Source organism: Neolamprologus multifasciatus, chromosome 23, assembly GCF_963576455.1.
Source record: "Neolamprologus multifasciatus chromosome 23, fNeoMul1.2, whole genome shotgun sequence".
Lineage (NCBI taxonomy): Eukaryota > Metazoa > Chordata > Actinopteri > Cichliformes > Cichlidae > Neolamprologus > Neolamprologus multifasciatus.
Window position 1 is genome coordinate 7560746 of NC_140460.1, and position 24285 is coordinate 7585030.

The 24285-nt window shown below is 43.4% G+C and overlaps 1 protein-coding gene across 1 annotated transcript; it reads left to right on the forward strand.

Moving 5' to 3' along the window:
* The first annotated feature begins 1572 nt into the window (after nt 1-1572).
* Nucleotides 1573-24246, forward strand: prrc2c (proline-rich coiled-coil 2C). The gene is made up of 34 exons (XM_085151170.1): nt 1573-1985; nt 6786-6955; nt 8615-8789; nt 8978-9087; nt 9424-9543; nt 9850-10148; nt 10253-10332; nt 10543-10679; nt 10788-10875; nt 11440-11623; nt 11716-12334; nt 12427-12599; nt 12905-13172; nt 13262-13472; nt 13580-16024; nt 16711-16874; nt 16960-17114; nt 17198-17588; nt 17697-17782; nt 17868-18062; nt 18168-18425; nt 18974-19066; nt 19173-19274; nt 20671-20842; nt 20937-21158; nt 21282-21403; nt 21492-21646; nt 21732-21963; nt 22049-22159; nt 22290-22472; nt 22557-22657; nt 22885-23011; nt 23114-23356; nt 23448-24246. Exons 2-34 carry the CDS (start codon nt 6841-6843, stop codon nt 23709-23711), a joined length of 8400 nt encoding a protein of 2799 aa, XP_085007296.1. The 5' UTR covers nt 1573-1985; nt 6786-6840; the 3' UTR covers nt 23712-24246.
* The last annotated feature ends 39 nt before the right edge of the window (nt 24247-24285 follow it).

The window sequence follows — 24285 nt, forward strand, 5'->3', positions numbered from 1 at the left end:
AATATTTTTCTTAATATATCAATATATCTTTGTTACTTCTGTGATATTGTAGTTGTTGTGCAAAACTTCTCATTAGATCAACGGGGAAAAAATATGTGCACATATAGCATTTATACTATACTAATCCAGTTTCTATATACAATGTATTTTTAACCAAAAATCAGTGAGTAAAGAATAAATACATTAAAAAACATAGTAAGTTAAAAAATCCTTTAGTTTTTCTCCACAGATCTTCTTGTCTTGATGCATGTTCGATCATTCAGGTAAGAAAATCTAAGAAAGTTGAGTCTGTTCACCTGGATGCATGCATTCTCAGTGGGAGAAACCTTTCATTCCAAGATACTTTTTCAGTTTCTTGGTGTCTCCCACTGATTTCCAGATGAGCAGAATCAACTTTCGGGCATAGCTTCTCACACCTTCCTCTTTTGGGTATTCCTTTTAGAGGTCCCGACAGTTGATCATCGGTCTCTCACCTTATCCACATCCTCCTCTAGCACATTGACAAATTTGCATGTCCTCCTTCATCACATCCAAGAACCTCCTCTGTGGTATTACTCTTTTCCTCCTGCCTGGCACCTCAGTATTCGACAATATTCAACACCCTTTGTCCAAAATGTTTAGTACTCCTCCTCTGCACATGCCTAAACAATCTCAGTTTCTCTATCTTTATCTCCAAATGCTCAACCTGAGCTGTCCTTCTGAGGTTTTCTTTTTCTAATAATGTTCATCATGGTCACTCTACGGTGCTATAGTGCCCAAACCATACATAATGGCAGCTCTCACTACTATCTTTTAAACCTTCCCTTTCACTCTTGCTCCTTTTGTGTCACAAATCACCCCTGGACCCCCCTCTCCACCCAGCCTGCCTGGACTCTCTTCTTCACTGCTTTTGTGCACCATCCATCGGGATGGATGGTTGACTCCAGGTAGATTTGGAATCATTATTCAGAATCAGAATATTTTATTAGTTCTAGATGAAATTATGTGGTCACAGTTGCTCCAAGACAATACTAATAGTTGTGACCAGGTTAAAGTACCAATATTAAATAATACAAAATATTACAAAATAGCTCTAATAATCCAGATAGTTCTAATAAATAAATATCCTGATATATTACAGAGAATTGAAAGTTGGACTTAACGTGACCCTTTCGTACTTTTATAACGGGTTTTTGTCTCTGCAGAAGATGAACAGATATCAGGTTTGTGCAACATATGCAGTGTATGCTTGTGCTTTTAGATGGGATATTGTTGCACATTAAAACTTTTTTTAATATATTTATAGAAGATGTCAAGATCTAGTTGAAATAAGATAGTTATGGGGGATTGGTTAATTGTGATCATAAACAAATCAAGGTTCAGTAATACTTACATGTTGTATTATTTTGACTCAGTATAACAGAAAACAATTTAATTGCAGCTTAAAAAAATGATACCTCAGAATTTTTCAATTATCATCTCAATTAATTATAATTCTTTAATATAAAATCTGAAATCTGGAATTTCAATCAAATGTTGGTGCACCTGCACGGGATGTGAGAAGCTTTTAGAGAGGGGGATGTCAGAAGGCATATCTGGCAACCGCGGTCTGCCATCTTTGATTGTGAGACAGGCCGCGGCGCGAGCGGGGCCTCACTCAACTAGAAAAACGGTCTGGTACGAGATAACGGGTGGGGAGACATACGGAACCACGGGAAGACTGCGAACCGGTTCCCGCTGTAACGGCCGAGCACACGAGAAGAGACCGGTGGCGTGAAACTGCGGAGAAGACAGAAAGCGCAGGACCGCGCATGTGGAGAGCGGTTTGTTGGCAGCCAGCGAGCGGAGTAGCTAACCATCGTTAGCCGAACTGGGTTAGCAGGCTAGCCAGCTTTTGTAATCCGCCGGCCAGACACGCACTGGTCCACCACAAACCAGGCCGAAACCGGATTTCAAGTAAAGCCGTACAACACCCGAAAGGATAAAGGAGGCACCGGCGGTGGCAGGTGGGTCTGTGTGTCATGCAAGTTGAAAGTGTGAAGTTTTGTTCAGTCGCTGATGGGCTGGTGTGCACACAGCGTTAGCTGGTTAGCATGCTTTGGCCACTGACGGGCTGGAAGTGGAGGTGATGGCGACTGGTAAGAAACGGAACTGTGCTAAACCGTGCAAGCTGACGGCCTGCTTTCAAACGCCACCTATAATGACATTATACGTTAAAAGTTGGCCCGTTGGCTGCGTTATAATGTTGGCGTTTTTTTGCTTAAATTTTGTGAGAGTGAGGTGATATTTGAGCCCGGTTTGGTTGAGTTCCGGCGAAGAGGGCCTGCACTCCCCTGCCGGCATGAGCCACCCAGCCCACCACAGGGTCGATTCATGGGGAGAGATGGCCTGCAGATTCATGAATGGCAGTAATTTAAGAAAAGTAAACCGCACGGAACAGTGAAACCTTTATATCTGATCTGGCATTTAACCAAGGAACATGTCCTGGTGTTCTTTTCATTTATGTTAAAATGAAACTTTAACGCACTGCTTTCATTTCCAGCCATGATGAGGTGCAGATTTAACGAATTGTGGTCGTAAAGAACATTTTTATTCTGTGAGTATTCATGTTGGCAGGGTTGAGTTGTCTAAGACTCCATATGATTCATAAGCATCTCTTGGATGTGGAAAATACTTGGAAGATAATTAATTGGCTTCATGGTGATGTTTTCTGCTTATGCATTTTAGATTAGTAATGGGTCTACATCTGAATGGTTTCAAGGAGGCCATTCAGGGAAATATTGATTAGAGTAGTACTTATTGATCCACCAGTCAGTGATGGTGCCTGATCAGAGAGGCACAGGGACAAGAAGGGAACAGTCTTTGGGAAGCAGTGATTTATAAAGATAAAGAGAAGTTATTTTTATCCTTCATTTGGCATAAACAACAACTTTAAAGGGACTGATATCAGTTTACTTTTTATATCACATCACTTAATCCCATGACATGACTTTAATTCATTTGAATGTCCAATCTAAGCACCTACCCATCCTCATACTGAAAACAAAACCATACTTCACCTTCTTATGGGCACAATGGAATTGCAGACATCTCCCAAGGGAAATGGATTCATTAGGATTGATGCCATTGAATAAACATAATAATTTAAGTCTCTTCCAGTCCTTATCTTTCACCCAGCTTTATGTTCACTGTGCCAAAAACACTAAGCAGTCATTAAAAATGGCTTACTAAGCCTCTTTCATTGGCCCTGACCAATGTGAATGTCAGTTGATAGATGCTGAGTGGGTTCTAATTATTAATGTTTTCTATTTATGGGCCATATCATGTGGCAGGTTATCATTTGACAGATATTGATGGCAAAGTCGATAGTTGATGGGTTTGATTTATTAAGGGTTTAATATTTTCTGTATTATCTGCATTTTCTCTAACTTTGACTGGTGTATATATAAATTGTAGCCCATTATGACCAGTGTAGATTCTTCTTTTTCTTTTCTTCTTCCTTTTTTTTTTTTTTTTTTTTTAAACTGCACCATTACAGTGCAAAACATAGAGGACCATCAAGAACAAGACTGTCAGTCACATTACAGGTGAAAAAGTACTGCTATCAAGAAGAGACAAAACAAATGCTTTGTAGTAATAATCATATTCTAAAACTAATCATACCACGTTTACTTAGTTGTATTATTGCTGTAAATCAAAATTGCAATTGCATTATGATCAAATTAATCATCTAGCCCCGCTGCAAACAGAATGGTGTCAACGTCAGCAATATACAGACACATAACCTCAGTCTACTAAACTTGCAAGTAGAGCTCACCTGTAAAAAGGAGTCTTGCAAATTAAAAACATTCTTTTTACTAGAGATGCACAAATTAAACTTGTCCAGTTTCGAGTTGAGAGAACTCACACTGCTCATCTTATTGTTACCAACACCAGAGTCTGTATTGGACCATTATTTAATCCAAATGTCAGATCAGCGCATCCCTTGTCCTAACCTTCATTTAGAGTGCCAATAACCACACAAAACCAATAGTGTTCCTAATATCTGAGTGTGGATTTATGAGCCATTTTGAACTCGTCATATTTCATTGCAGAATAATGTCCACATGTGTATGCATAATGTGTGTATACATTGTTCTAGTTAAGTGGTTGTATGGCAGTTTACTCTGACACAACCAGCATACAACAATTGATTTTGCACTGCAGAACCACACCACTTTCTTATCCACCTTGCCTGTTTACAACTTCCTGTAACAATGTGAGAGGGGAGCAGGTGGCAGCATAACATCTGAGACCCAGTAGCTACCTGGCATATTTAGTTTAAGTATGTCTTTTCCTGTCAAGTGAGGGCAGCACTGTTTAATGTCTTGTTAATTAGTCATGCTCTACTTTCAAGTGTAAGCACAGTGGCGACAGTTATTAATGCCTTCTCAAATGTGTCAATAACTTTGTTATCCAGAACAGGAAAATATTTTCGCTGCCAACATGCTAGAGCTGAGCGAGTAATAGTTTTATTTTTAATTAAGAATTTGGGCTTCCAGCGATTTATAAAAACAAAACAATTAAGATGAACTATTATTGTGCTGTATTATGTTTAATAGTGAAGCACTGGACCGCTCTTGCTCTGATGTGAAACGTGGTGTTAATGTTGCCCTGTGGTGATTTTGTTACTGCAGTAGTTATCCTCAGAATGAGAGGAACTACAGCTTTGCTGCTGACTTTGGTCTCCCCTCTCCTGTGTTTGCGGGCAACTTTGGGGCCACATCAGTTGCCAATAATCTGATTTATCTCACTCTTTAAAATTCAACTGAGGAAAAAAGCTAGAGTTAAAGAACATTTTACAGTTAATTGCCAATTATTTTTTTCTAATGTTTCATGTCAAATGATTCTGATCTTATTATTTAATAAATATTTGATCTAGACTCAGTAATTGTAACCTTCATTAAACAGTCAAAATCTGTGAGAACCGCACACAAACTATTTGATGCACAAAAGAAATGCCAAAGTGCTGATAGTTTTGAGTATTTAATAAGGGAAGAAAAGAGTTCATGCGTGTGAACGCTAATGCAGAGCAGTTGCAGGTGTGCAGGGTTGCACTGGAGGTCAGGCTAGACAAATTAGGGCTGGAGAGCTGGGATGTTATTACAAGTCTTTCTCTCTCGCTCCTAATATAATAATTCAAAAACTCTTACAATATAGTCTCTTTAAGTGAATGTTGACTAAGAGCAAGTCCACAACATATTAAATACTAAATTACCCCATTTGGTGTAGAGAGCTCATTCTTGAGTAACTTCAGACGTTGGATTTTTATAAACGTGCTTGTTGAACTTTTAAGAAAAATTGTATTCATTAATGAGCTTAACAAAAGAATCTTGATTTAGTTTCACTTGTCTTATTCTTATCATCTCAGGTTAATAGGACCTGTCAAAACGTGTTACCACTGTAGCCCCTTTTATCACTTTAAGTGATAAAAGAAGAGCATCACTGGAGGGACACAAAAAGGATTAACCACAATAGCTGTTTTACATCTGTTATCTTGCTGTCATAAGTCGTCATGAAGGCCTTTACTGACAGTGGGGTTTTTTTTCCTCGTGCAGAGGGATTCCTACTCCATCATCCTGGAGTTAGTGGCACCTGATGCCAGTTCTCTACCTGCGAGGGGGTTTGGTTAGACAGATCCTTTTTGAGGAAACAGCTGGATGAAGTTGAGAACTACCCTTATAGAAATGTGGCCAGCAAGCGCAGAAACAAAAAAAACTTGAGTGAAGAATTGTCTGCTAATAAACTGATTGTGGGTGCCTCTGGGGAAAAAATGTAAAATTCTAAAATAAGTCATCAAATCTATTTTGGGGCAATTAATAAACCTGGTCTAAGTTGGGAGGAAAAAGAATGAAGAAACCAACAAAAAATACAAAGGTCTCTTTTTAAAAATGAATAAATAAGCTCAACTGAACAGAATGGAGATGTGTTTTTGGTTTAATAAAGGCACTATGGATTTGTATTGGCTACCATCGCTACAAAAACCAGGGGTAATGTTCATACTCTCATCCTTACAGAAAATAAGAGGAAATCTTTTTAATTGAAAGTATTTTGTAAAATGAGAGCCACGTTGTCCTGAATATGATTTTTTTTTTTTTTTTTTTTTTTTTCCCTTTTAAGTTAGTTTGTTAGTGTGCACAGGCAGCATTTTGGATAGTGTGGACTGATCTGAGCTGTCGGTTCCCCCAAGCGCGCACATACACACACCAACATAATCTCACACTTACAGACTCTGTTACACCACTTCCCCCGTTAATAATAAATGACCTTTGTGTGACATAGGAAAGACACTGCAGCCATAAACGTGTCGCCTCTCGGTCCTTGGAGCTGCTCACTCTAATTCACTTTCTGGTGTTTCCTTTTCTTGGTTACTGAACTGTGTATCTTAAATCCTGCTCTATTTTCTCTCATCGCCCCATTGCCATAACTGAGCAGAGTGTCTTTTCTTGTGTTGTTTCTTATGTTGTCTTTGTACTACTAAAGAGGTTTTGGTGGGTATTCTTTTCTTCTTTTTTTTTTTTTGATAAAAGTCATTATGTCATCTTTTCAGATAAATTTTTCAGCCTTAATTTGGCAGACCATTAAAAGCTGATCTGCTCACTAGGTGCATCAGGGTTCATGCAAGTTCATTGTGAGCGTTAACGTAGTCCCTGGAGGGAAAACCCCTTTTAAATTCAATACCAAGTCAAACACATTGGTGTTTTAGCCAATAAACTTTGGGGGGGGGTCTCTTCTCTGATCTTATTTTTCTCTCCCTTGTGCTATAGGAGGCTGGTTCTGGGGGCGAGGCCAAAGGACCAGACTCAATGAGTTTCCAGCGAAATGTCCGAGAAGTCAGGGCAGAGCACCAAGGCAAAGGATGGCAAAACAAAGTATGCAACCCTTAGCCTCTTCAACACCTACAAAGGCAAATCTCTGGAAACCCAGAAAACTGCAGGTAAGCTTCCTGTAATAGTTCTCATTTTTGCTCTTACATACAGTTTTGTATAGCTAAGAACTATCCCCATGATCGGAAGGTCGGGGGTTTGAATCCACTGAACGGCTACCCTGAGGTACCCCTGAGCAAAGGTACCGTCCCTACACACTGCTCCCCGGGCGCCTGATTGGTGGCTGCCCACTGCTTCACTGAGTGAATATGTTAAATGCAGAGAGAGTAATTTCCCCACTGGGATCAATAAAGTATACATTATTTTATTACTGTGCGAGGCTCCTGACTACCTTAGCCGTAATGCTCCGACAATCCATCATGTGGTGCGGCTTCGTAGCTTACCAAAGTCGTACTAAAACATTTGACAGATTTTGAAGCACTGTGCACAGCATAAAATTGGTTCGAAGTCAGTAAGCCCAACCAGAATTCATACATAAGACACCTCATTATTGAATGAGGTTTGAATGATGGACCATATTAAAAAATAACCATGCGTCATTGTAACAGTAAATGGCTAAAGGAAAGGCTTAATAGGTCCACTTCATTGGATTTGATTGGTGCTGCAGCTAAAGATTGTTATAATTGAGTAATTTATTAATTATTCCTTCGATTAATCGGTTAAGAAATATGTTTGTCTTATTAATGAACAGTAATAAATATTCCAAAGAGAAAGAAACACAGGTTTCAAAATGAACTGCTATTCTAGTTTTAATTTTTGAAATTGTAATGTTTTTTTGTTTCATTTGTCAAAAAAGGCTACTGAAGGCTTCAGTAAGCTGTGTTATTTGACCAGTCTGGGATCAGACTAGGTTAACAGTTTATCTGCATATTTTAATACAACGTCTGGACACTTACTGCAGATTTTTCTCTGTGTAAAACAAACGGCAGTGGATAAAGCATCTTCAAAGTTGGCGTTTTTTTTGTTTTGTTTTGTTTTTTGTTAAATGTCAGAGTTTGTTGATCAGGTGCTTTGATGAAGGACTCCTGCCTCAAGTCTCAGTTATGGCACCACCTCTTTGCTCGTCGTGGTGTGTAAGCAGACTCCGGCTCAAAGTTAAACTCTGCCAGTGTTGTCATCACTGCTGCTGTTGCATTATCAGCGTTTTTGGTTTAAACAGGGGATTGTCTAGGCTTAATGTCATCAATCTTTTTATTTACATGCTTCATCTAAATAAGTTTGTATCGCAGGACAGTTTTTAGTCGCAAATTTGATTGAAATGCTCGCGTTTACTTGTGACAATGGCATTCTACAGAGCTGTGCAATAGACAAAGCATGGAAGCAAAGAATTGGAGAATTTTTTTTTAATAATCTAATTATTCTAAGTACTCGATGAATCTTTGATTTGGCTTAACTGTTTTTATATTCATTCATAGGCAGTTATGAGGTTTGTTGGTATTCTTCAGATAAAGAATTATACAGGGAGAATGCATATGAACAAACGGGTGTCTTTTGTATGTGTTCTTTTTAATTTTCAAGTTTATCACTGATGTGTTGGGACTACACTGCAGGCTGCATGAGGAGCAGTGTGACAGCTGTGATATGAATAAATCCAAAATAAGTCAAACAAGCTGACCCCTATTACTCATGTGACCGTTGTTTAAAAGCAGTTCAGGGGGGCAAAATATCCTAATCTTGATCTTCTTCCACATAATGTTTCTTCATTCCAGTGGCTGCCAGACATGGGCTCCAGAGTTTGGGCAAAGTTGCTGTCAGCCGGCGCATGCCCCCTCCGGCCAACCTCCCCAGCCTGAAAGCAGAGAACAAGGGAAACGATCCCAACGTCAACATTGTCCCCAAAGACGGCAGTGGATGGGCATCTCGAACTGAAGCCGGGGAGGAGAGGTGCATTTAACTTGCTTGCATTAAATATCTTAGATCCACATTTATTTTTTTCATACAGAAGAAAATAGTCTTAAAGTTTTACCCTAAGTTACTTAACAGTAGCTGTAATTATCTAATATAAAGTGAAGTATCATTCATATTTCAGATTCATGTTGTTGAAAGCTTTACCCTGTTTCTATGTACCATAGGCAACAGGAGACACCACCACCTCAAAACAAACCAGCAGTGGTCCAGCCACAGGACCTTTCTGTTGGGGGCAGTCGTTCCTGGGCAAACAGCAAGCAGACACAGCTAGACGGTAAATATGTGTACCATTTGCTCCGTAAGCCTTACACCTGCTCAAAAACCTATCTATGTGTACACCATGGTTGTTCTTGGAAATTATGTAAAAGATTGTAAACAGTATCCAGCACATTCCCTACTTGTGTTCACCAAACAGAGTCCCAATCCTCAGTCTGCCATTATAGTCTGCTTGGAATGTAGATCATTTGAACTCTGCATAATGTAATGTTAGGGTGTAAAACGTCTGTGTACCAAATTGCGGATTAGACCCTTCAGTGCATCTGTAAATGACTGTTTTATATTTAACCTTGTGATTTCTTCACATTTATAATGATCGGCTTGTCCTGGACAGGTTCTCCCCGTGTGAGCAGCCATTTTCACCAGGAGTTTCCCAGCTTGCAGGCGGCTGGTGAGGTCAAGGACGGTCAAGAAGAGGAGCCTTATGGACCAGGCCCAAGCCTTAGACCTCAAAGTATGGACACAGTCACACAGGGGGGGATTACATTCACGTTTGCAGTTTTCTCTTGTTATACAATATTTAAAATTAAAAAAAAAAAAAAAAAACTACACTTTTTGAAATATTTTGGGGGGTTTTCTTGTTTGTTTGGTGTTTTGGTTTGCTTTTGTTTTTTTGTACTACTTGAACACTACAGTGGCCCTTCAATGAAATGACAGTGCCAGCAGTGGCCCACAGCTCATTTAAGTTTGAGACCCCTGGTCTAAAAGATTCCTAACTGTAATCAGACAATTAAAACCTCTTATCTGTCTGTCCTGGTAGATGTTGGCAGTTGGCGTGAGGGTGGCGGCAGGAATTTGAACACTGCACCTAGCCCCCCGGAGATGGAGAACAGGGCTTTGGAGGAGGGTAGCACGGCCCCTGGTACCTCTACGCCACCTGTCGAAGCTGATGAACCTGGCCGAAACACAACCACTGATGGCCAAAGGGAGAAGAAGGATCCCAGGGAGAGGTTACCTCCCTCTGGCCCCCCTCAGCCTAAAGTTAATGGAGGCCAACAGCCTCCTGCTGGCGTACCAACTCACTTTGACCCTGCTTTCAGGAGCATGATGCCACCTTATGTACGTAATATTGTTACTGGATGGGCAACACAAATATCACAACTGCAAAAACTAGTGGTTGTTTTTCTTTACGCTGTGTGTTGATTGCTGTCTCTATGATTTAGATGTTCCACGCCTATCCGCAAATGTCCTTTGGTGCAGGGCAGGGGAACTTCAGATACCCTGTACCACAAGATGGGGCAAAGTGAGTTTAAGGGATAAGCCCTTGATACTTGGTTTGCAGAAAAAAAAGATCAATTTTGAGTTTTTATTAGTACGGTATATTTTGGATTCTTTTAAACATGAAACATTAACATCATTGCTACACAAATTACATGATCACAGAAGCACATTGTGTACACAAGTAACTTATATATTTGTTAGGTTTAAAAATCAACTTTCCTTTCTTTTTCAGGGCTCCTCGTTCAGCACGACCTCAACAGCCACCCCCACAATCCTGGCTTCAAGACCCAGACAGACCCTCTATTATCAGTGCAACTGAACTGAAGGAACTCGACAACTTGGACACTGATGCTGATGAGGGCTGGGCAGGTCAGTAGATTTATATCTTCTATAAATGACAACATCTAATTGTAATAGAAATTTGTGCATCTCTGACATTTCTAGCTTCTTATCAGTCATGTCTATTTTGCATTTCAGGAGCTCAGATGGAGGTGGACTACACTGAGAAACTTAACTTCAGTGATGATGAGGAGAACCAAGCTGCTAAAGACAAGGGAGAAAACTGGTTAGCATTTTTATATATTCATTTACTTTTCCTGCTTTTACTTTTTGTGTTCTTCACTTGCACCACAAAGTGTTTCCCAGTATTGGCAAAATTTGAACTGAGTTGGTCCAAAGTTTTATTAACTTATGATTAATACAGATGGCTACAGTAGGGGAAACAGTCGTATGCATTTGAATGAGGTGGACAACATTATGAATGATTGTTGGTAAATGGATCAATACACAATAAAACAGTGCAGTAATGGGCAGTTGTTAAAGATGATTTACAGCGCTTGACGATTCATTCACTTCCATGAGCAAAGAAAGAAATTGATATTCACATATTGCTGGGAGGCCACAGCGTGAGAATGGTTGTTTAATGGAAGCATTATTGTCACTTGTTGATGGGCAAAGTGGCAAATGATTTATGCAAAGTGAAATAATAAAACATTTTTTTTATTTTAAATGGAAGTTTGGCGGCATTTGTGGTGAAGTCATTAATGAAACTAGCAATTCAGGTTAGTTGAAAATTGGGCATGCGTGTTAGGTGTTTGTTTGTTTTTTTACTTAACTATCTTTTTTTCAGGGAATGGCTGGGTAAAGTGGATCGTATGAGAGCTCGGCCAACGGACGGTCAGGAGGGCTGGAAGGAGGGATCTGAGGACCGTGGAGGAAGTAAAGCTTCATGGGCTGAGAGTGTTGATCCCAGAGCCCCATCACCTGGGAGTATGGGGCAATATAATAAATCAGCTGCTACACAGGACTTCCAGGTAAAGCATATGCAAGTTACCGAAGCCTACTATCATGTCTTCATTTTATTAACACTGATCACTTTGTTTATGACTTATTCTCTGTTTTTCAGGCTGGCAGTCGCTCTGGTGGTGGTGGAGCTCAGCGTGGGGGCAAAGCACAGGCTGCAGGGGCACCTGGTGCTGAGGAGGATTCTGAAGCCTGGCGGCAAAAACGGAAAAAGTCTTCTGAAATTTCTGAAGCTGTAGAGCGAGCAAGACGGAGGAGAGAGGAAGAGGAACGCCGGATGGAGGAGCAACGGCTTGCTGCTTGTGCTGAAAAACTTAAACGTTTAAATGAAAAACACCGCCAGGCTAATGAGGGCAAGCCTTCCTCTGCTCAGACCTCCAATGATGAAGCAGGAGCTCCCCGTGAGGAAGCATCTTTATCAACTCCTCCTGTTTCTAGTCCTGCACCTTCAGTCCCAGTTTCACAATCACAAGCCACAGTCATGCAGACTTCCTTACCTGAGAGAGGGGAGCGAGATAGAGCAGAACCAAATGCTGAGGAAGAGGTTCACCTGCCTCGTCAGCCCACCCCGCCTGTCCAGAGACCTGTAGCCTTAGCTGCAGAGCAGCCACAGGGCGAGGGAGAGACCTCCTTGGCTGAGGTTGGTCCCATAATAGACGAGAACCAAACTGATAGGACCTCAGTGCCAATCCGAGACTATTTTAACATGGAGGACAACAGAGGTAAGCTAACTCTGAGCAATGATCAAGTTTCAAAAAAATTATCTGACTACCACTTGTTAGTTAATGCCTATACTGTTTTTGTTTTTCCACAGTGGATGAGCCCCACATGTCTTTGCCCCACAAGGAAACGCCTGCTGGTGACGAAGTCCCTATTGCACAATCACCGCTGGAAGGGGAGGCAGCAGCTGCTATGCGTCCTTCTGTCATCTCAGGCTATTCCAAACAGTTTCAGAAGTCTTTACCACCTCGATTCCTCAGACAGCAGGTAAGGGTTTGGCCTTACTTGGTACATCATTATCTGGTTGTACCATAGGCTAGTTGGGGATCTTAGAAGGCCTGTCAAGCAACACTTCCTCTTTTTAAAAGTTGTCGAAGGAAAACAATTGAGTGATTTATAGTAAAGATGTGGTTTGCACACCTGAGCTGTTTCTTTGCAATAGCTTTAACTGTGACATATGGTGATCAGGTTGAGCGCTCGGTAGAATAATTTGATAAGACGTGTCTGTTTGATGGGTTAAGTTGGCTTTAGTTATTTTAAAATTTCTTAAATGTTCTTCAATGCACTTGTAGGAACAGATGAAGCAGCAGCAATGGCAGCAACAGCAGCAACAGCAGAGTGGGGGCTCAGTGTCCCCCTCAGGTGGTGGCAGCGTTCCAGCTGCCCAACAACAGCAGCAGCAACAGCAGCACCGCTCCATGTACCAACCCATAGGCCCTCACCACCAACACTTGGCCTCCATGGGATTTGATCCCCGCTGGCTTATGATGCAGTCCTACATGGACCCTCGGATGATGTCAGGCCGGCCGCCTATGGACATGCCAACTAACATTCACCCTGGTAAGTAGATATGGAAAAGAAATTTGGTGTGGGTGTGATAAGTGTTGCTGTGTGGTTTTTTTTCAAAGTACATCTTTTGTCAACTTCAGGGAGGATGCCACCTAAGCAGATTGTACGCAGGGAGCCAGGGGACAACTCAAGCTCTAGCTCTGATTCATTTGACCACTTAACCCGACCAGTTCGTGACCACGGCCTGGCCTCAGACTCACGGATGGTCTGGGGATCGGACCCATACCCACAGTCAGAGCCATTACCTTCTGTAACTCCTCCAAAAGGAAGGGATGATAACAAGGAGCAAAGGTTAAAAAATATTAATTGACAGAAAAAAATATGAATGGAACTAATTGGTAATTAATTTATTTTATGCTTTAAACATCTCAATTAAAATTTGGTGTTTTTATTTATAGGATGGATTCTGGTTTGGATCTGGACAGGGGTCTTCCAGCTATCTATCCCCAAGATCACGGTTCATTGGACTCTCGTAAAAGTAACTTCTTCCGGGACCCTTCAGAGTCTCTATCCGCATTTACGCAGGGCCCAGAAGACGTGCCAGGACCTCTTGACAGAGTCCCTGTAGGCACAGGTTTTGACCCAGAGGAGCCAGGCTTACCAAGTGGGGAGGAGGTAGAAGCTCTTGGCCAAGCCATGCTCCAGAGAAATGTGTCACAGGGCTCCAGCCACTCTCTTAAGCTTGAAGAGCCTAGGTTTGACGGGCTACCCCTGGGAACAAAATCACTAGAGATACAGGAAGCAGGGGAACGAACTGATGATAAGCCCCAGAATGAGCTCTACTCTCAGGCTGCTGTAACAAATAACAGAGCTACCCCTCCTGCTGATGGATTACACAAACAAGAGAAGTTGCCTCTGCCTGCACCCAGCAAGCAGAAGGCTGAGCTGCGGTGGGGTGGGAGATCAGGAGCTGGACGCAGAGAAGGACCAGGAGGAGACAGACCTGCACGTAGATCTGGGCCAATAAAGAAACCGGTCTTAAGGGACATGAAAGAAGAGAGGGAGCAAAGAGAAGAAAGAGAGAAGCGTCATGAGAGAGGGGAAAGAGGGGATAGGCCGAAAAAGGAACAGTCGTCCAAAGCTCCATCTGCAGCTGCTGTTGTATCAGAAGACTCCAGGCCTCACGGTGAGAGAAAGAGAGAAACTGCAGAGGCGGAGGAAACTCCAACTGCCCATCAGAGGGCCAGAGACTCTCAGCCTTCTTCTGGGGCTCCCACCTCTTCTTCTCAGGAGGAGAAGGTGGAAAAGGCACCCAGCAATGACAAACATCCAGAACCCAAACTGCCTTCTCGGAAAGAGTCGAACCTCCCTCCACGTTCCTACCGGCGAGAGGAAAGAGAGAGGGAACGAGAGCGGGAGAAGGAAATGGATAAGGACAGAGAGCGAGAATGGCCGGCAGACTCAAATTTCAAAGGTCGTGGTCGAGGGGAGTATTATTCCAGAGGACGAAGCTACCGTGGGACTTACAGTGGTAGAGGCAGGGGGAGTCGGGGTAGAAGCCGGGCAGAATACCCCTATCGAGAGCCCCGATCACGCTCAGATTTACCATCTGCTGCAGGTGCTGCTGCCTTTCGCAACAGGGAGGAAAGCGAAACACGAAGTGAGAGCTCGGACTTTGAGGTTATACCAAAACGTAGACGGCGCCGTGGTTCAGACACAGACTCTGAAAGTGAAGGCGGGAGGGAGTCTGCCAGTGATACTGGACCATCTGACCGTGAGCCTAGCACCAAACCTAGCCGTCCACTGAGAAGAGAGCTCCCTGGGGAGGGCCGCTCAGTATCTCACAAGCCAGGCTTTGGACCACCTCACATGGGGGAAAAGGTTGGATCAAGAGCAGATGATGAAAGCCGCCCCAAACCAGGATTCCTTCCTAAAGGAGAGCCTTCTCGGCGAGGAAGAGGGGGATTATACAGCAGACGAGGTGGAGCAAGGGAGCGTGGAGGCCCACGCTCAGCCCCTCTTAGACGACCATCAGCCAGAGAACCTTCTTCCCAGTGGCCCTCTAAACCCATGGAGACATTCAGGCCTGAAGATGCAGAGTCCACATCAAGATTTGACAATCCTCCTACTGACCGACGACCCCCAAAATCTGAGGGGAAGAAATTTGGGGAGGGGGGTCCTCAAAGTAGCAGAGAGAGGCCTCGTCGATCTAGACCAGCACGGCCCCCAAGGCAAGATAAACCGCCCCGCTTTAGGCGTTTAAAGGAGCGTGAAGCTGCAGTTTTGGCTAGTGGAGAGTCAGCACCCAGTCCCCCTGTTCCTTTACCCTCAGTGCCTCCTGCTGCTGCTGTGCCCAGCACTGCAACTGCCCCAATGCCCCTCTCCCCAACTCTCTCTAGAGCTCCAGGAACCCCATTAACTGTGCCTGCAGAAACGGCAGCCTCTATGCCCACACCTGACCTGCCGTCTCCTTTAGAAGCGCCTTTGCCTGATACAAGTAGTCCCACTATTACTGCTGCTGGTACCAAGTCGCCTGATTTGTCAAATCAGAACTCGTCAGATCAGGCGAATGAGGAATGGGAAACTGCTTCTGAGAGCAGTGACTTTAATGAAAGGAGAGAGCGAGAAGAGAAGAAAGGAGCAGTGGAGCCTGCTAATGGAGCAGCTACAGCATCTGCGCCAGCCCCTGCACCACCCCAGGGCTCTTTGACTCCCAGTAAAAGCTCACCTGATGGAGGGCTGACACCAAAACGTGATGGAGCTCCTGGAGCCAAGAGGAGCTTCTCGAGTCAGAGGCCTACAGAGAGACAGAATCGTAGAGGAAACAGTGGAGCCAAACCAGGGCGCAGCTACACAGGGGGCAAGGGAGAGAGGAGGGGAGGGGCCAAAGCTGGCCGCAAAGGGTGAGTGTGAGACAATGAGGCTTTTGTCACTTGCACAAAGAAGTTGAACAGAGTGCCGTAGGATCACCCTGCAGGTTTATTTTCAAACAATAAACCATTTGTGTAGTTATTATGCCTAATTAAGAGTTCAACTGAATAGCACCAGTGCAGAATGTAAATATCGCAGTAGTTTTGAAGTGGCATGTTCTTGTTGTTTTAAGTTCAAGACTGGGTTTCTTTCCCATGTAAATAAATCTGGAAATGATCTTGTTAAGATGAAAGAAAATTCCAGAAGAATTTCTACTGGAAGTGCATTTAAAAAAGGAAAGGGGTATAATCATCATAGTATATTTATTATACACAATCAATTTTATGGGATGTAGGAACTAAATTCATTCCTTGTATCTGAGCTTTAAGTTTTGTTAAAAGGGGCCATTATTTCTGCATTTATTTAGAATGATTCTTCACTCTGGTGATCAGTATGCTATAATTGACTATCATAAAAGGAGCTAAATACGGAATCAGACTGGTGGTATTTTTAGACTTTTACTGTGTCGCAGGTTTCTGAAGGAAAGCAGCAAAATTCTCAGTATTTCTTGTACAAGCTGTCTGTGATTTTGGGTTTTTTTTTTTTGTTTTTTTGCATAAATATACAGGAATTAAAGGTTTAAATGTTTTTGCTTTCTACTTGTCTCTTAATGAAACAGCCCTGCAGCCCAGCAGAACTCAGAGACAGCAGCGCTAGCACCTGGAGGAGCAGCCCAGCGACCTGCAAAAGAGCAGGCCGCGCGTCGCAAAGATGAAGCTAAGCAGGCCACCAAGAAGCCCAAGGAGAATGCTCTTTCTCAGTTTGATCTCAACAATTATGCCAGTCAGTAAACATGCTCATAGATTAAGCCTGTACTGCACTCAAGCTGTTTATCACTTGAAAACTGAGGTTAAATTTGTTATTGTAGGTGTTGTGATTATTGATGACCACCCGGAGGTTACCACCACAGAGGACCCACAGTCCAGTGCCAACGATGATGGTTTTACAGAGGTTGTCTCCCGAAAACAACAGAAGCGTCTGCAGGATGAAGAGAAACGGAAAAAAGAAGAGCAAACTACTCAGGTAGGGGGAACGATAGTTTGTGTGGTGCAATGTTTAAAGTAAAAAATGTAGGTGTGCAACTAATATCCACACATGTCCCACAGAACTGGGGTAAAAAAGGCCCCGGTGAGAAGAGCAGAGGAAGTGGAGGAAAGCTGCCACCAAGATTTGCTAAAAAGCAGTCATCGCAGCAGCAGCAGCAGCAACAACAACAGGCCCCTCAGTCTCAGCCTCCTGTAGCTGCCGCCCCCCAGGCCCAGCAGCAGCCTTCAGTTCCTGCAGCCCAACATCCTCATCATGCCTCCTCCCAGCCTGCTGCTTCACCTCAGACTCTGGAAGGAACAGTGGCTCCTCTGCCCTCTGTTCCCCCTGCTGCTGCAGACTTCACGTCAAAGAGCCTACCCCCTGCACCTGCACAGACACACAGTACTCTGGGTACTGAATTGTGGGAGAACAAGGTAGCGGGTGGTACCGTCCTTCCTGATGTCAAGAAGCGTGAGTGGAAAAGTTCATTTTGGTCTTAATCTTCTCTTGACTCTTGAAATTTGCTGTGGTTGAATTGTGGATGGCTTTCTAATTTAAAATATACAATGTTTATTCCAGTTGGTCCAATAAGCCCTCCCCAGCCACCTTCTGTGAGTGCCTGGAACAAACCTCTTACCTCCTTTACTGGTACTGTCTCCTCTGAGGTAGGTAAAAATGCTTCTCACACCTTCCTCTTTATTGTTTTAATGCTTTTGTCACATGATAAACCATGAAAAATGTGTTTTTTAGGGTATAAAGCCTGGAGCTGAGGGCAGCGTGGAGCTGGGAATAGACAGTATTCAGTTTGGAGCGCCATCATCTGCAGGCAGCACTGACAGTGATGGAGTTCCTGCGTTGCTTGAAAGTGGCTCTGAAAACAAACTACCTGCTCCCAAAGAACAGAGACAGAAACAACCTCGAGCTGGCCCAATCAAAACACAGAAGGTACACATAGTCTTCTAGAAATGCAGTTTTGTGTTAAATGACACTGGCTTGTGTAATTTCTGTAAATATTTACTCCAGCCTAAATGTTTAATCACTTCTCCTCAGCTACCAGAGATGGAACCAGTTGAAACCAAGGAGTACAAGCCAGGTCCCATTGGTAAAGAGCGCTCTCTAAAAAATCGTAAGGCCAAAGATGCACGTGGAGGAGAAGCTGATGGGATGGAGGGAGGTGTACCTGGAGGAGGTGCTAGCAGAGCAGCAGACTCCAGTCCTCCCACTAGCGACACCACAGTACCAGAGCTGGGTGGAGACATTGAGGGCATGATCACAGTCCCCTCAGCAGAGTACAACAGCAACTCTAAGGTATACTACAACTGTTTTACAACAGCTCACATTGAGCTAGATGAAGTCCTGCTATAATTAACCCATATAGTCTGATGACTGAAATGGGGGAGAGTTTAGTTTATGTCCTCAATTTATTGTTTACAGATGGAGCTAAAAAATACAATGATAAAGAAATCACTTCTCTTTAGACAATATCAGGTCATTATTGAATGCATGTAAGCAAACACCATCCATCTTTTGCTCACCACACATTGTGGTTACTTGCAGGCAACCAAAGTCTGTTCAAATGTGATCAGTTAGTAGCACTTGGGCTACAAGCAGACTACAAATGGAAATCAGAGAACACTGGGCATCAAATCCTGTCCCTCAGACTCTGTTAAATGACTTCATTTGGGACTTTCATTCATTCATGGCTGGCACAATATTCAAATTATTACTTAACCAGTGATGTTTTTTCCCCAAAATTCTTTACCTTTTCATCATGAACAACATTTAGTTAACACTTGTAGTACTTTTGTTACTCTATTTTAATATGAATGCCTTCATATTAAATTATTGTCCCTCAGGAGTCTGTCACTGACTACACCACCCCCTCCTCGTCGTTGGCCGACAGCGTTCCCACAGCAGGCAACAAAATGGAAGAGAGTTTAGTGGCCAATGTGAGTATATGTCTTTACACAGGCTCAAAATGTTACACACCATTTTTAATTTGAGGAGATTACGTCTTTTTTTTTTTTCCCCTCCCACTGGTTCTATGGTTTTTAGGTGGCACTACCGCACTCATTGCCTCTCCCTCGCCGAGAGACCCTCCAGCAGAGCTCCAGTCTCAGTACAGTCTCTCCAGCTACTGTTGACCTAACACTAAAGGTACACAGATGTACAGAAAACTCTAAGCAACATTATTTTCTGCAAAATTTTGTTCTCTGAACCATCATTTAATAGAGGTGGGAATCACCATACATCCCTCGATACGATATTATCACAATACTTAACGCACGATACGATATTATTGCAATTTTTTAAAATATTTTGCAATATTCAGATTCTGTACATAAAGGTAAACTTTATCAATATTCATTTTATCTAATATCAAAGTCTCACACTCAGTCTCTCTCATTTCAGTCAGTTTTATTGTTGACAAACTGAACGGTTTGTATTACAGTCTAGTCCAACTTAACTGAATGCAACCATCTGGTACAATTATAGCTATTCTGAACTATGCAATTTATGAAAACTATGCAGCCCCTTCAGCAACTGAAGAATTTTAAAGTAAATTAAAGCAAAATGTAATTTTACATTAAATAAAAAGGTTTTAAACTTAAAACCTAAACATGTTTATTGCTGCCAAAAAAAAGTTAAACACATTTGGACAGTGAAGGAATGTCAGGATTCTTGCTCAGAAAAAGGAGCTGATCAACATGCTCTGAAGTCAGAGCATGTTCCAGTCCACGAAAACGTTTTTTGTAACAAAATATCGATTTCTGCTGTCCCTGTATCGATACTTTATTAGCAAACAAAATATCACGATACTACACAGTATTTAATTTTTTTCCCCCACCCCTATCAATTCAATTCAATTCAATTCAATTTTATTTATATAGCGCCAAATCACAACAAATGTCGCCTCAAGGCGCTTCATAGATACAGAGAAAAGCCCAACAATCATATGACCCCCTATGAGCAAGCACTTTGGCGACAGTGGGAAGGAAAAACTCCCTTTTAACAGGAAGAAACCTCCAGCAGAACCAGGCTCAGGGAGGGGCGGCCATCTGCTGCGACCGGTTGGGGTGAGAGAAGGAAGACAGGATAAAGACATGCTGTGGAAGAGAGACAGAGATTAATAACAGATACGATTCAATACAGAGAGGTCTGTTAATACATAGTGAGTGAGAAAGGTGACTGGAAAGGAAAAACTCAATGCATCATGGGAATCCCCCAGCAGCCTACATCTATTGCAGCATAACTAAGGGAGGATTCAGGGTCACCTGGTCCAGCCCTAACTATATGCTTTAGCAAAAAGGAAAGTTTTAAGCCTAATCTTAAAAGTAGAGATAGTGTCTGTCTCCTGAATCCAAACTGGAAGCTGGTTCCACAGAAGAGGGGCCTGAAAACTGAAGGCTCTCCCTCCCATTCTACTTTTAAATACTCTAGGAACAACAAGTAGGCCTGCAGAGCGGGAGCGAAGTGCTCTAATAGGGTGATATGGTACTACAAGGTCATTAAGATAACCTTAAACACTTATTTCGTTCTTTTACCTCTTCAGATGGAATCCGCACGCAAAGCATGGGAAAATTCTCCAAGTCTGGAGAAGAGTTCTCCTGTCACCACCTCTTCATCCCCCATCACCTCCTGCGCTTCCTCATACTCCTCCTTCTCCTCAGCCTCCATGCCACAGATCCCGGTGGCTTCTGTTACCCCCAGTACCTCACTATCAGGTAATGTAACTCCCACTCAAACGTATCCTACTTCCTACAGTATTGTTTTTGCAAACTTGTTAAAACACATCTTTTAATCATTTTCACCTTGCAGGCTCTGCCACTTATACGACATCGTCCCTCAGTACCAAAACCACCACAGCCTCTGACCCCCCTAACATCTGTAAGGTGAAGCCCCAGCAGCTGCAAGGTGGAAGTTTGTCCTCTTCTAGCAATAGCAGCAGTAGCAGCAGCTTCTCTCAGCTTGGCTGTGTGCCTCCCCTCCTGCCCCAGCAACAGCAGACCCCACAGGTGTACGTCTCCCAGTCTGCAGCAGGTGAGGGGAAAACCTGACTTCTGATATATACAGATTTTACAGGTTTTGTTATTACATATTTGTGGATTTCTTTTGTGTGTGTGTGTGTTTCTGTGATTGATCTGTAATGTTTCACATGTGTAGGTTCTGCAGCTCAGATTCCAGCCTTCTACATGGACACTAGCCACCTCTTCAGCACACCCCATCCTCGTTTGGCTCCTCCTTCCCTGGCGCAGCAGCAAGGTTTCCAGCCCGGCCTCTCACAGGTAGGAATACAACAATACAGTTAAGTCTTTAGAGAAATATTAAAAGACAAAAGCATTTAATTTTTTTTCTTCTTCCCCCACCTTATAGCCAACTGCCGTGCAGCAGATTCCTATCCCTATATATGCTCCTCTGCAAGGTCAGCCTCAGCATCAACACACGCATCAGGCTCAGCTAGGACTCGGCGCCGGCCCTCCAGTCTCACAGCCACAGGACCTCTTTAGCTCTTCCCTGCAGCCTTACAGGTAACTGCATCACAGGCTTTCAGTTTGCTTCTCCCCTCCCGCCATTGTTTCTTTCATCTCATTCTCTGGTTTTGTCATCCATCAGGTCCCAGCAGGCATTCATGCAGAGCAACTTATCACAGCCCTCTATGATGCTCTCAGGACCATCCCTCCACAGTTATCCTGGTGTGCAGGCACCTGAGCTGGGCAAGCCCCAGTCCAACTTGGCTTATCAACAACCCTCCTCCACCCAGCACATTCCCATTCTGTTTGAGCCGCAGCTGAACCAGCCCTCTGGCATGGGCGGGTCTCAGCTCATTGATACACACCTGCTGCAGGTAAACGGAAAATCATATGGACAGTGAATTTGATTCATTTGTATATGCATACATTTCATCTCACTTTTTTGTGCCTTTGGTTCAGACTCGACAGGGAATGAATCAGCACTCGAACATGTACTCAGGGCAGGTGCAACAGCATGGTCAGAGTAGCTACTACAGCAACACACAGTCACCCAGTTCTGCAATGCAGCAGGTAACCTACATGCAAAAATAACAGATTTAAAATTTATGAACCTGATCTGGGTTTTAAATGTTGGACCACACTTTTTTTTTTCTTCTTCTTCTTCTCACTTGGGGTTACCGTTGTTTTAATTTCTCCCCAGGTGACGGTCCCTCAGCTGTCCCTGCCTAACTTTGGCTCGGGTGGAGGCCAGCCCCTCTTGGCACTACCTCCCACTCCTCCCCAAACCCAGCCCCCCAATATCAACCGCCAGCCGCCAGTCTCTCAGCCGTACCGAGGCATCATGGGCCCCAACCACAGCATGATGCAGCCTCCCACCAGCAAGGTATTGAACCATCTGTATTTGACAATTTAAATAAACAGAGAAGTTTTTACGTGAGACTCAGTGGCTTTTTGTGACGTGTTGTAGATGGACATGGATATGAAACTATTTGGCAGTGGGATGGACGTGAAGCCAGGGACTCCTCCTGTCAGCGGCAGGAGCACTACACCCACCTCCAGTCCTTACAGGTAAATGCGTAAAAGTACAGTTAACATTGTTACCATTTTTATTTGAAGCCTTATTTAATGTGGACAAAACAGAAAAGAACAAACTGTAATGAAAACAAGTCATTTTATTTAGATATCCCTGCGTCACAAACTAAAAATGTACCTTAAGGCGCTTCTTATTCTCAGGAGTATTCATAGGTTTTGTTAATATCATGTTTCTGTAATGTTTCTTTGACTTCTCTCTGCAGGGCCAGCTCCACCTCTCCTAGCAGCCAGTCCAGCAAGATGAACAGTATGCTCTACCAAAAGCAGTTTCAGCCCAGTTCTGCCGGCATGAGAATGACGCAGCACTTTCCTGGCCAGTTCAACCCACAGGTAATAATCTAATTTAGTTTTTCTTTGGTAACTTGCATAAAGTACTCATTTTGAACTATTAATTCCAAATGATTGAGTTTATTCTGCTCCCTTTTTATTCAGCTTCTGTCTCAGCCCAGCATAGTCTCTCCTCTGGTTCGCCCTCCTCATGCTAACTCCTTTGCTGGAGGTGTCCAGCGCTCTCCCATGGGCCCTCCAATGTCACCCAATGTAAGCGGTGGGCTCATGCCTCACCCCAGACCGCAGCACCCACAGCACAGCCAGCACCCCCCACGAGGACCACCTGGCTCAACCCTTGCACCCAGAGGCACGCAAGCAGCTCTAAAGGCTGAACAGGACCTAAAGGTGTGTCTGCTGTTATTTGCTTGGTGGAGTAGCCTGTGCAGTCTAATGGATATATTAGTTGAATTATTTGTATTTTTCTTTCTCTCTTTAGGCAAAGCAGCGGGCTGAGGTGCTCCAGTCCACTCACAAGTTCTTTTCAGAACAGCAGCAACAGCAGCAGCAGCTCAAGGCCCCACAAGCCAGCAAAGCATCTCGAATCGATCAAGGAGGAAAACCCCCGCTTGACACATCAGCTCCAAACCACCAGACAGGAGGCGAGCGCCCAGATTCTGAAAAACCCTCCGCATCCACGGCCAAGCCCATACGGACTGGCCCCATAAAGCCGCAGGCCATCAAACCAGAGGAGGGAAAGTAAAGCACTTCTGACCCTCTTCAGATAATGAAACGAAAGGATGGAAGAGAGAATCTAGCCCCATTCACTCAGCCACCACCTCACATCAGCCGCGAGGACAGCGTGGGGGAGAAGTTGGGTAGAGATACAGATGGTAGTGGTTACTGACAGTAGGCCCTTTGGAGTGTAAACAAAATCCTCTTCCTCATCTTTCTTCCCCCGTCTTGTCCCGCTGTAGGTGGGGGCATTTGAGTTGGGTTGTTCCATCACATTTAGCTGCCGGTAAAGTTGCTGAGCAAGCTGTTCAATAGAAATCTACTGTGACGGTAGATAACGAGAGAGTTGGGGAGAGAGAAATCTGAAATTTGCTGCTGAGTTTGCCATTTTTATAGCTCTTCATTTCTGTTCAGTTTACCCTCCCACCCACCAAATAGGATCACACATTATATCAGATCCCTGTTTTGTTAACAAGAGAATGAATCAAATTTGTTTTTGTAGTTGAAGCAATCTTAAGGGGATGTCATTTAGTGAAGCACACGTTTTGTTCCCCAATCTCCCATTATAACTAATCCAGAGATCCGTGCAGGCGTGCACACCC

Excerpts from the sequence above, each read along its gene's own strand:
- prrc2c (XM_085151170.1), top strand. The coding sequence starts at position 6,841 with ATGTCCGAGAAGTCAGGGCAGAGCACCAAGGCAAAGGATGGCAAAACA. Across the intron at positions 12,600-12,904 it reads CTCGATTCCTCAGACAGCAG|GAACAGATGAAGCAGCAGCA; the intron begins GTAAGGGTTTGG and ends ATGCACTTGTAG. Across the intron at positions 18,063-18,167 it reads GCCCAATCAAAACACAGAAG|CTACCAGAGATGGAACCAGT; the intron begins GTACACATAGTC and ends ACTTCTCCTCAG.